The sequence below is a fragment of the Gossypium hirsutum genome, chromosome A02, assembly GCF_007990345.1.
Source record: "Gossypium hirsutum isolate 1008001.06 chromosome A02, Gossypium_hirsutum_v2.1, whole genome shotgun sequence".
NCBI lineage: Eukaryota > Viridiplantae > Streptophyta > Magnoliopsida > Malvales > Malvaceae > Gossypium > Gossypium hirsutum.
In genome coordinates, this window is record NC_053425.1 from 17776820 (window position 1) to 17790243 (window position 13424).

Here is a 13424-nt window from a genome sequence, read left to right on the forward strand (position 1 = left end):
CTAAGAGAGCTTCCTTCATGATACCGTCATCCACTTTGTCAGAAACTAGTTTTGAAGAAAGAATATATCATTTTAAGCTTCAGAGACTGTGTACGGCTTGATGCCCCATAGTTGGAAATCAATGGCCACCGCCTGGAGCTAACCATCGCAGCTATTGACGACACATCAGACTGCTCAAGAAAGCCAAACAATGCACCCATTCCAAGGATGATAGTTGGAACCTTTGAAACAACTAGAATTGAAGGTGTTTTCCCCAGCGTAAGCATAGAGAGTAGGCGGTAGTTTCTTATGCCAATTTTTACCAGTCTCGGTCATCTTCTGTAATTTGTTTTTTTCTTCTTTTTCTTTTCTTTTGGCAACCTTTGTTGTATTGTGGTATGACGCATTATCTTTGAAAAGACTGCAAACTTTTGGCATTGTGCAGTTATATATAATCTTTTTTTTTGAAATGGATGACTTTTGACTTTGTAATATTGGCATATAAAGCTATCTCCCCCTCTTAATGGAGTAGTTGACGTCCACAAAGATAAGTCATTGTCAGCTTGAAACTTTTGACGAGCTCGGGCCCATAACATACATGCCCCATAAGTCTTGACTCCTTTAAATTTGGCATTCATTGTACAACTGATACGATCCCTTTCCATAGTGAACCAACAGTGCCCCAAAACCTTATGTTTATTCTAGCAATTGCAAATCCTCCTGCATGCGTCTTTGGACCACATTTTTGAATTCCCATAATAGTCTCAACAAGGTCTTGTTTTGTCTCCTCAGCTAATTCCAATTTCGCAATCTTTCCTTCCTTTAAGGCTATATTTCCTACCACCACTTCATGGGGTAAAAGTTATTTTCAACAAATTCAGAAACAAGTCACAGTTTCTGTCACCTTCAAAGTACTGAGATTCCTCTAAACACATATCGCACTTAAAAAGAACTCTGAATCTGTAGTATCGTTGCCCGTGTCATTGATATCTAGGGATCTATGATTGGCACACAAAAGAATATACAAGGAATAAATGAATTCAAGAATGACTATTTACATGAAATGAAAATTTAAAAAGAATGTCAAAGGTCAAAAGAATCAGAATAAAAGAATATTTACTCGGATAAATAATAAAAGTATGTTTTATTGAAAATAAAAATGTCTGAACATGAGCCCACTTCTCAAAAGAAATCTCATTACACCTAGGCTTTAGAGCAACAAGAGTGTTCTGAATATTACTCCGTAAAATTCCTAAAGATTACAGGAAGTTCTTCTGTAGTCCAATTGTTTAAAGAACTTCCCGGTTCGTAAGGGTGAATGCCCTCAAGGTTTCTTTGTTCACTCCCTTCCTCATGTATGACATTGATGGGATGATTTTCATTTCCAAACACCCCCTTCTCCAGGTAAGCTATCCCTCCTAACACAAAAGTCGGGGATATGTAAGGGAACGTCGTTAATTCCCATTCAACTTCTTTTTCACTCAACCGTGACCCTCTTCTCTCTCTCTCTCTTTCTCTCTCTTTATAATAACTTCAACTAATTAGGGTCTTTTTATAATTTTGAATGCAAATGATGCAATGAAATGCTATAAGATGCAAATGAATGCAAAAGGTATCGATCTCGATTCAATCTCATTTAGAAAACTTTATTTAGAAAAAGAATATCTTTACATATAAATGGATTACAAATACGATTTCGCCCTAATGCCTAAAGTTTTAACAACAAAACAAACTCTTGGCCACGATCAGATTGTAGCTCATATTGGTGCTCAATATGTCAGCCTGTGCCGCCAATGTCTGTAAATAATTAGTTGCCTCCTGAGTTTGAGCTACGACCTCACCTGTGGGGTAATCCGTGCAGCTAAGGGCACCTCTTCCAATACCTGTGAAGTTGTTCTGATTATTTTGAGATAGATTAGCGAACAGGTAGGTATCCCGTTCTGCAGTGTGCTACCTTAAAATAATATCCTATATGCTCAATGTTTCTTGAGAGCTTTCAGATTTCTACCCACGCAGAGCATCCTGTCTCGGTACCTTCACAGCATAGCTAATCTCTAAAGGTCTTTGTATGATACGGTATTCTTTAATTGCTTTTTTTCACGCTTACTTGAGCTATCCAGACTATTGGGGCTTGCATTTCCATTGTTTCTGATAAGTACAACAGTAAACTCAAGCTTGTTGTTTGGTAGCGGTCCTATAGTAAATGACTTTTTTACCATCATAGGCAAAATTCTTTCCATCCAACTCATTTTTGTAGGTCTCATGCACTCTATCAATCACTTTCCTTCCAATACCCTTACCATCCACATAGCAACCGTCTTCATATGAAAGAGAAATGCTATAATGGTAGAAGTGTCCATCGATACTCCCACACTCACTTTGAATTGCTCATCTATCCTCCTGTCAAGCAAATACTGCAAGTCCCCTTAGTTATTGTAGAACAACTACTTGGCTTCATTACTCCATTGATCCCATATTTCCTTTAACTCCTGGAGATTATTTTGCGCCACGCTGATGCGAGTGTAACCCCATAATTCTGATGTGTATCCTTCAGCGTTTCCTTTGACCATTTATGGATGTTAACGTTGCCCTCCATTCTATCAAGAAGTCCGTTTCCATTCTATCAAGAAGTCCGTTCTCCATAATAAAACTTTCTAACTTAGAAACTGACCGTGAATCGATACCTTTTAAATGCAAAATGACATGCACAAAAGAAAGAAAACAGTCAGTATCATATGATATTAATTAACACAAAGATAACCTAAGTATAATTCTATCTATATTGAGCTCTCACTGTTTTTCTATATGTGGTTTGATTCTAAAGTTTGAGGTACCCGAACCAGCAGATTCCTCGATCCTCACCCATTATAGGCTCTTTTGAATCGAGTTCAGTTCAGGGGAATACATTTCCCTATGGCTACACGGAGATGAAAATCTCACGAAACCATAGGTACGGATGTATCCCGAAAGTGATCCCCTATCCTGCACGGAGGCGAAAACCTCACGAAGGTGTAATTTCTCACTCGCACTTAAGGGTGTGACCACAACGGTCATGCAAATGCAATGCGTATCAGAATATATAACATATGCAATAATACAAACACATGTAATGCAAAGAGGATTGAATTTTAAAATTTTTCAAATTTTCGACATTAAGAAGAAAGGTAATCAATTATACGGCTTGACTCTCTTATTATTCCCCAGCGGAGTCGCCAAGCTGTTGAAACCATTTTTAAATCGAGTTTTGGAAAATGGGAATCGACTTTAAGAAAAACGAAAACGGGAGTCGCCACCAATCTTTTTAGGTGTGATTGGATCACCTTATAAAATGTTTTGTTTTAAAACATTAATTTTGGTCTACGAAAGTCGAGAAAACGGATTCGGGAGTCGGTTACGTACGAGGAAGGGTTAGCACCCTCGTAACGCCCGAAAATTGGTACCTAATTGATTATCAAGTGTCTTTAATATAGGAAATTTGAAAGTTTTAAGATGCAAACCTCTTTTAGACATGCACACCGGTAGGAAACCGGAAAAGAGGAGGTGAGTCTATCGGACTACTTAAGTACCAAGCTCCTTTCAGATCCAATCCTAGACATGCACACCGCCATTGCCACACCTTAACGTCATGTATATTTCTAGGAAACCGATTTAATTAAGTCATTTTTAGGAAAAGTGATTAATTTTGGAAAATACTTTCATTGCGGAAGCTTTGCTTGTTGTCGTGTTATTTTGAAATCAATTGTTGTTTTTTTTTGAAAACGCGCCCTAAAGTTATCCAATTTCAACAGTTAAAATAAGTAATACCTATCTTAGTAATACATATTAAAACCATCAAAAATAATTAAGCGGCCTTATTACATTTAAAAATCCAAACCACAACGTAAATAATAGGATGTCCAGTTCACCAGAAGAAAACCAAACTTTCAGAACGGGTGGCCACTCCGAATTCCCTCACAGCTCTAAGCCCACTATGGTTGGGGATTTCCTGCGTGGATGAAAATAAAAGGGGTGAGTTTGGGGAAACTCAGTGTGTAAGGAAAACCCATTCAAAGCCCAAGTCAGCTCAAGCCTATTGGGCCTAAGCCCATTCAGGTAACAGTGGTACTAGACCAGAGCCTTTTTCAAATTACAATAAACTGGGCCTTAGCCCTTTATTTAGATAACAGTATGTCCCATAGGCCCATTTCAAAATACATGCAACATCAATAACATATGCAAGCCCATTTGGGGAGACTACTCAACCCACCAACCACTACACTCCACCCGTACCAGCCCTACACTCCATGTGGGGAATAGCTCAACCCGCCCAGCCCAACACTCTACAGTTGCAGCCTTGCTGCTCAGTTAACAATAAATTGAGGCTTTCCCGCCCAGCCCAACACTCCACAGTTGCAGCCTTGCTGCTCAGTTAATAATAAATTGAGGCAAAGCCTCCAGTATTTGGACAAGCCACTTTCAGTACTTCCTCCGTCAATATCCCAATCCCATGCATCAGATAATAACAACATGGCATGCAATAAATAACAACAGTCAAACATGCATTTAGGTCAATTTAACCCTAGGGGTATTTCGGTAATTTATCTACTAGGGGTAAAACTGTAAATTTTCCACTTTTAAAGGTATTTTAGTAATTTATCTATTTTAGGGTTTTTCATGCATATTCCTACTTTTCACGTACTAATAGAATCACGTACCGAGGGTTCTTACTGAATTGGGCCCGTTGGCCCATCATTCCAATTTTGGCCCATTAAGCCCAAAAATATCGAGGGCACAGAAATCATGCACTTTGCAGTCCAAATTTTGCAGCTTACGAAAAACATTAATCGATTTACCTCACGAGCATTCGCACACTCGCAAATCTACAAAATACCGATTTTCGGCATTTCGGCTTTTCGACTTTTGCCGATCCAGACTAAGAAAGAGGGTGTTAGTTACACACCTGTTTGCAACGATATGCTGACGAGATCCACACACGAACCGCTTACAATTGTATTACTAACACGTTAATCTAACTATTCAAATACAAACTACATTTTAACCCCTTACAATATTCGGCCAACCACACCTACAGATCATAGTAAGCTTATAAGAAAACAATAAGCAACTCATTAACAAATTTTTGTCAATGTTTACCACATAATCATAATTTCACTGCAAGTTGTCTTCCTGAGCAATAGTCATTAAATTATTTATAACTGGAGCTACGAAACTCCAAATCAAGTGCCGTTAATTTTCCCTGAAAATAGACACATATATATTCTATCCATAAAATTTTTAGTATTTTTGGTATGGCCAATCAATACCAGATTTTTCTTAAAGTTTCCCATGTTTCACTGTTTGACTAATCTGACCACTCTTTATTACGAATCAAATTTATCATTGTACAGAATTCAAAATATGTTCTCATTTATTCCATTTGAAACTAGACTCATTAAGCTTTAATTACATAATTTATGCATCTTATAACTCATCTCCCACAATTTATGGTGATTTTCCAAAGTCACGTTACTACTGCTGTCCCAAGCAGATTTATTACCAAATCACTCTTTCACACCTAACTTGCATGCTTGTTATTTAAACATGTATATCACCAATCAATCATCACATATATATGATTTTACTTAAGTATAATCTCCATTTCATCATTTTAAAGCACAACATGTTAGCTGATTTTTCCCCTTAGTATCTAAGGCACATGCATGCTCATTTGTTTGGCTCAACTTCACTTATCTTCCATTTTTCATCAAAAGAACATGAAACAACCATTTCCTTCATTTTAATTCATGACTAAATGCTCACAACACAACTAAAAACCAAAATATGCTTCAAGAGTTAAGGTAGAATCAAGAAGAACTCATGAACATCAAGATAGAAGCAAACTACCATGAACTTACCTTCAATTTTCTTCCCCAAGTGACCGAACATTCAAGAGCTTTCTCCTCTCCTTTCTCTTCTCTAACTTTCGGCTATGATGAACAAAGATGGACAAAACTTTGTTCTTTTCACCCCTTTTTCTTTTAATAAAATTTCATATTTCATCCATTTAATTCTTTAATACAAAAGACATGAAATGCCCATCATGGAACATTTACCTAAACCATTATCATGGAACATTTACCTAACCTATTATCATGGAATATTTACCTAATCCATTATCATGGAACATTTACCTAACCCATTATCAATTTGTACCATGAATTATGGATATCAAGTGCTCATATTGTCTACAACAACATGATGGCTGGCCACTTCATGTAAAATGGGAGGTTTGTCATGCAAATCCTCCTATTTTGCACTCCTATTTATTTGGCCACTTCAATTTAGCCTATAGCATTTTCAAACATTTTCACATAGGTTCTATTTCATAATTTCACCCCCTTTTTCTTATGGAACAAAAATTAACTAAAATTGCCGGGTTCTATCTTAAGCTTGGGCCTTCTAGAGGCCCACTAACATAATTAAACCTATGCCAACATTCACAGAATTCCCGAAAATTGGGGCATTACACTTTTGGTATATTCAATTCCAAGAAAATACCTCAAGTGTCTTAAGTCTTTTGTTTGAAACTAAGTATGAAAGAAAGATTTCAAAGTCAAAATGTTGGCATCATCACTCCCAGTAAGAACAATATCATCAACATAAACTACTAACAAAATCATGCTTGTCTCTAAAAGTTTGTAAATAATTGAGTGATCAAAATTATTTTTCTGTAAACCAAAATCTTGAACCATACATAGATTCTGAAAGACGACAAACCTTCTCACTCTCTTCCTAAGCAACAAGCCCGTGTAGTTGCTCCATGTAGACTTCCTCCTGAAAATCCCCATATAAAAAGGAATTCTTTATATCAAGCTGCTGTAAAGGCCATTCATATATAGTCGCCATAGATATAAACAATCGAACTGAAGCCAGCTTAGCTACTAGAGAAAAAAGTACCAGAATAATTAACACCATAAGTCTAAGCATGTCATTTACCAACAAGATAAGCTTTTAGTTGTGCATGAATCCATCAAGATTAACTTTGTCGATAAAGATCCATTTACACCAATAGTCTTTTTACAAACATGCAAATCCACCAGCTAAAGTAGTCATTTCCTCTATCATTGCATCACGAAAAACCAGGATGGGATAAAGCCTCCCTAATAGTTTTAAAAATCGAAATAATATCTTAAGATGCAATAAAAGAGCTAGCTATAAGTGAAAAATGGTCATAAGAAACAAATGATGAAATGGGACAAGTACATTGTTGTTTACTTTTTTTAAGGGCAATGAGAAGATTAATACTAGGATCAAACTGACTAAAGGTAGGATCTTTCGTCGAGGAGACTGGTAAAGGACATGCATTTGAAGGACCTTGTTGTATTGAATAAAAATGAATAATTTGTGGTCAAGTTGTTTGATCTGATATATTTGTTTCTAGAAAACTTATTAGATGGTTCATAGTATAAACTAACATATCATCATCATATGGAGAACTACTATAAACAAGCGATAAAGGAAAAAGTGGTGTATTTTTAAGAAAGGTAAAATCAATAGACATAAGATATTGATTAAGATTAGGGGAATAACCCTTCCAAAGTTGACAATAACCAAGAAATACATAACTAAGAGACTTTAGGTCCAATTTTGTGACTTATGGATTAACATCACCAACAAAGCAAGTGTTACCAAGTATTTTAGGCTCAATAGGAAAGAGAGGTTTAGAAGGAAAGAGATTACAATAGGGAATACCAATATTGAGTACAAAAGATGGCATACAGTTAATAAAGAAATAAGTTGTTGAAACCATATCATCTTAAAAGTGTTTTGGAACACTCATTTGAAAAAGAAGGGCTTTGGCTACTTCAAGAACCCCATCTTTTCCTTCTACCACTCTGTTCTGAGGAGTATTAGCATATTAAGATTGATGAATAATACTATTTTGAGTCATATAAGATATAAAGGCATTAGAAAAAAATTCTGTTGCATTGTCACTTCGTTAAATGCGAACAAAAACATTAAATTAATATTTAATTTTAGTATAAAAGGAACATAATATAGAAAATAACTCAAAACGATTTTTCATTAAATATAATCACGTCACATGTGAATAATTGTCCACAAAAGTAATAAAATAACGAAACTCAAATTTTGAAATAATAAGACATGGACTTCAAACATCATAATGGATTAACTTAAAAATAAACTCACTCTTTTATTGACTAAGAAACGAAGAAAGACGATGGTGCTTAGCAAATTGACATGGCTCATAATCTAATAATGTTAAGCCTTGAAACTAAGGACAAATTTTTCAAAGGATGGATGGCTTAACTGGCAATGTACCTCAAAAGTAGACTGCTTTCTAGATCAAGCAACAGATCTTGGCACTTGTGTATCAAGAACATAAAGACCTCCAGACTCACGACCCCTACCAATAATCAGCTTTGTTGTAATATCTTGAAAAAGACAATGATCGAGAAAAAATGAGACAGAGCAATTTAGAGCACGAGTAAGCTTACTAACAGGCAATAGGTAAAAAAAGAAATCAGATAGGTTTAACAAAAAGTTTAGAGAAATAGATGACGTAAGATTAATAGTTTCAGATCCAAGGACACGAAAGGTTGACCCATATGCTAAAACAAGTTAGGAGTATTTGCATGTAGTTTAAAGGTTAGGAGTATTTGTATGTAGTTGAAAGGTGGAGAAGAGATTTGGATACCCCCATGTCTCCTGACTACAACTATCACCACCCTTGTCACGACGGTTTGTTCCTTGGGTCTTATTACCACCAATCACCAGTGCACTATTATAAGTCTGAACAGAATGTGAGTTTTTAGTCCACAATATTCTCGTGAAAGCATCTTATAATGACGAAACTTTAGAACCCAAGGGAATATGAGATTTGGTAGCCTCGAATTTTGAAAGAAGACCAAAGAGAAAACTCATAATTGTCATTTGCTCCCACTAGATTTGTTGCACTTTCACGTCTGAACTAAATGGTAATAAAACATCGAGTTCTTTATACACTTTTGAAATCCATAAAATAAGCTATGAGAGACTTGTCTTACTTTTCTAGACGATAAAATGCCTGACACACCTCATACGTACGAGAAATATTCTCATTCCCAAAATATAAATAATCCAAGTAATTCATTAATTCTTTAGCGAATTCACAGTGATTAATTAAGAAAACTACCTCATTGTCAAAGTGCAGATAAGCTGTAAGTAGATTAAGAACATTAGTTTGAAATCCCTTAAATTGAGAGATTTTATTAGGAAATTATTTGATTATGATTTAGCTTCCTATTTTTCCCTTTTGTAATCGCTTATATAATACCACGTGTAAAGGTAGATGAATAGGAATTTCAGAATTATTTTCACTTACATTGTCTAATAGTGTTATATCTTTATATACCTGTGTAAATATGTTTCACATACAAATATCTTCAAAAGTAAAAATAAAAATTCAGAGCAATATAGAGAAAGACACTATATTTATGTACGGATGATTTGAAGCTTTCCCAAGTTGGCTGGGTTTCTTTTCAATCAAAGTTGTGCTTGATTTGAACCCATTTCAGCGTGTTCTCCTCTCTTTCTCGCTTAGTCTTTTGTTTTTTGTTATGTTCTTTTTCAATGAGAGGTTAGCATATTGAGCACTTTTTTATTGCTAATTTACTCAGGACACTGTATTTTGACTGTTAAATGATTCCATCAAATTATGCTGGTACTCAAGGCTTTCCTTTTTCAGTGCTCAAGTTTAGACTTAAGCTTTGGCTACATTTGAATAATGAAATAACCCTAATATAATCTCTTAGGCAGCTATTGATGTGATTTGTTTTAATGGAATTAATCAAATTAGTATTCTAATTTAACAGGACAAAAATGTGGACAAAGTAGAGTGCGAGAATGAGAAGAAGCAAGAACCGTCTTCGGCAAATAAACAGAACAACCGTATGCATGCAGTAGAGACAATTTCAAGGGAGCCCCTTGCTTCTAGTAACGGAGAGAAATCTGCTACGAAGGGTGAGGTATGTTCTATTGTGTCTTAACACGGACACCATATCGTATCAAACTCTATAATTTGAATAAAAGTTTCTTTGATTCTAAGATTAAATTACCATGTTCACTCTTCATCTTAGAGAACATGTTTGTTTTATCAGACAGGGTAATAAATATAGCTAGATATATTAGGATTAGAGTACAATATATTAAATATTACAATATGATATTCTCAATTTTTGTTTGGATTAGGGTATAATATATTAAAGATTACGATTTAGTATTCTTAATTTTTGATCTCTAAATTATAAATAGTCGTCTTAATTTTTGCTAAGTGATGTCATCAAATGCTTTGTACTCAAGTTCAAACATAAGCTTAGGCTACATTTGAAATAATGAAATTATCTTAATGTAATCTCTTAGGCATCTGTGGATGTGATTTGTTTTAATTGAACTAAAGGAACCAGGATTCTGATTTAACAGGATAAAAATGCAGACAAATTAGAGTGTGATAATGAGAAGAAGCAAGAACCATATTTGGAAAATAAACAGGACGCCAATCATATGCACGCAACAGAGACAGTTGCAAGGAAGCCCCTTGCTTCAAGTAGTGCGAAGAAGTCTTGTACGGAGGGTGAGGTATGTTCTATTCTATTCTTACAGAATTCTGATGCAGTTAGTTCTCTAGAATTTGAATCCATCACCAACCAAAGTTCTCTTGATTCTAGATTTAATTACCATGTTCTCTCTTCATCTTAGAGAATATGTTTGTTTTATCATTCCATTAGTAAAGCAATAAATGTAATTAAGCTGTGTTAAGATTTGAGTACAATATGTTAAAGATTACTATACGATATTCTTAATTTTTTCCTCTTCTATATTTTAGAAACTAGAACAACAAACTAAAATGGCGACAATGTAATTCTTCGGGTATTTTCCAGAGGATACAGATGCTATAGCTGAACCTCATTCCTTCGCTTTCCTTTGTGATTTTGCGATGTTGAATTTTCTCTCTTTTTTTTTTCCCTTGTAACACCATGATACTTTGGGGTCATATTCATTCGTCCCTATTTAGTGTGTTTAAAAGCTAATATTGTTGTTCAGGTAGCGAATTCCACAAATTCGGCACTGACAAAGCTGACAGCACGGCTCAATTTTATGAGAGAGAGACAAAGCCAGATTGCAAAGGAAATGCTAGGTTCAGTGAAGGCCAAGGTTCAATTCAATCTGTTCTAAGCCCGGGTAAAGCCGAAGGACCGCAACCTCTTCAAGAAGTTCAAAATGAAGAGAAAGCTATTGCACCAGATATTTGCAAATAACTCTACAATCCAAACGAAGGGTTTGGATAAGAAGGAAATCAGAATCAAACTGGAGATCTAAAAATATTTAAATCAGAAGGCCATGGTGTTCTGCAGTGCAGAAAAAGCTCAAGACTTAGAAGATTAGGCCTTCTTTGAATCACTGGTGAGATTAATTACTGTAATAATGAGAAGATGGGGTGTGTATTTAGATTTAAACATAATTAAAACTGTAAAATAAGAAATGAAAATGATTATTAAAGAAGGTTAAAAATGATATATAAAATAAGTTTTAAATTATTTTATTTTTATGAAATTAAAAATAGGTAAAAATTTAATTTTATTTCATAAAATTTTATCATATTATTTTAGATCAAATTAATCACGTATTTAATTGCAATTATTCAATTAATAGTACTTTATATATAGTTATATATTTTATTTTATATCTATACTCATTCCATAACTTTTATATAATTAAGTATTCAAATACCACATCTCATATTCATATTAACTTTTTTAAAAATAATTAAAAAATCAATGAAAAAGACTAGAAAATTTAAAACCATAGAAGTCGAAAATTATAAGTGGACAAAATGGTATTTAAGCTGCAAAACGCAGCACCAAAAAATTGGCTGGACGTTTAAGGTCCAGTGAAAAAGATACCACCTTGATTATACAAACAAGTTGCTTCAGTGAGATTACACACAAAAACATCACAAACGCACTGAAACAGTTTATTTATCTCCTTGCGAATTTTATTTCGATTTTCGTAAAATAATTTTTGAAAAATAATTTATTTTTTTAAAAAAATTAATATTTTTTGAAAGAATTTTTGTAAAATATATTTTATTATTTGACAGATTTTTTTAAAAATATTTAATAAAAGCTGTTTTCAATTAAATAAACAACATTTAAGATTCTCTTAATTTTTCATTGTTTAACTAAGTTTATTTTATTTCTATAAATTTGTATTTTATATTGTTCTTCGTAAAATAAACATGACATAAATGTATTTGAATAAAATTTTTTATAGCACAACATTTTGTAATAATCAATGTCATATATAAATTTAAATAATAAATAATGTTTAATTTAAATTACATATATTATATATGTGAGAGTATATATTGACACATTAGAGTTGTAAGGGATAAATGAAGCTAAGCATAATTTGAAATATTCATATTTTTATACTAGGTTGAAATATTCATATTTTTATACTAGGTTCAAATATTCATGTAATTAAAAGATTCATATTTTTATACTAGGTTAAAATATGTTATAAGTCATTGTACTCTTCGTAAATTTGAAATTTAGTCCATCTACTTTTATTTTTGGGCTAGTTCTACTTTTTAATTCAGTTGTTAGCATTATTAAAAATATTTGTTAAATTCATGTTCATTATAACATTATTTTTTTAGTTACATGGATACCGAGTATTTTTTATTTAAAAATATGACATAAAAAATTGATAAAATTTTTTAACAATACTAACAATTGGATTTGATTTTCAAATCTAAAAAGTAGAGGGGATAAATCTTTTAAGATAAAATTACATGGACTAAATTCCAAATTTGTGAAGAGTACATAGGCTTATAACATATTTTAACATTTATATTACAAAACATTTATTATTAATGTATTTATAATTGTAATATATATTTATTATTAAAATATTAATATTGAAAATTTTTCAATAATATATGAAGAATATTATTTAAAATTATCATTTTTAAAATTTATTATTAAAACAAAATTAAAATATTAAATAATTTATTATATGGTTAGATATAAATAATTAAATATGTATGTTTAATAATACTGAAAATTATAATATTTTATTAATTTTAAATATTTTTAAAAATAAAAATAAAAATATATTATTAATATAATAATATTAAGTTTGACTTAAGTTAATTTTTATATAAAAATAAAATTACTTACAAATGAGTTGTTTTCATATCTTAATTTCATCCCTTGAGTTTCAGTAGGGCAGCTTTAATTTCTTAAAATGACTTTGTCGGATATTTTAGAAATATTATGATTTAGTCCTTAAATTTTGTTTTGGAATTAAGTGAGCTTTAAATATCGTTTTGCATCAAATTTTTCACAAATGCTTTAAAATAAAATGCTCAGGACATAGGTTGGTCCAAATTTATGATTTAC

The 13424-nt window shown here is 32.9% G+C and overlaps 1 protein-coding gene across 1 annotated transcript; it reads left to right on the forward strand.

Moving 5' to 3' along the window:
- Positions 1–8681: 8681 nt before the first annotated feature.
- On the forward strand, positions 8682–11559 carry LOC121211116 (rho GTPase-activating protein REN1). Its single transcript, XM_041083419.1, has 4 exons — positions 8682–8783; positions 9834–9986; positions 10441–10596; positions 11062–11559. Exons 1-4 carry the CDS (start codon positions 8682–8684, stop codon positions 11191–11193), a joined length of 543 nt encoding a protein of 180 aa, XP_040939353.1. The 3' UTR covers positions 11194–11559.
- The last annotated feature ends 1865 nt before the right edge of the window (positions 11560–13424 follow it).

Excerpts from the sequence above, each read along its gene's own strand:
- LOC121211116 (XM_041083419.1), top strand. The coding sequence starts at position 8,682 with ATGTCTCCTGACTACAACTATCACCACCCTTGTCACGACGGTTTGTTC. Across the intron at positions 8,784-9,833 it reads ATTATAAGTCTGAACAGAAT|GACAAAAATGTGGACAAAGT; the intron begins GTGAGTTTTTAG and ends CTAATTTAACAG. Across the intron at positions 9,987-10,440 it reads AATCTGCTACGAAGGGTGAG|GATAAAAATGCAGACAAATT; the intron begins GTATGTTCTATT and ends CTGATTTAACAG.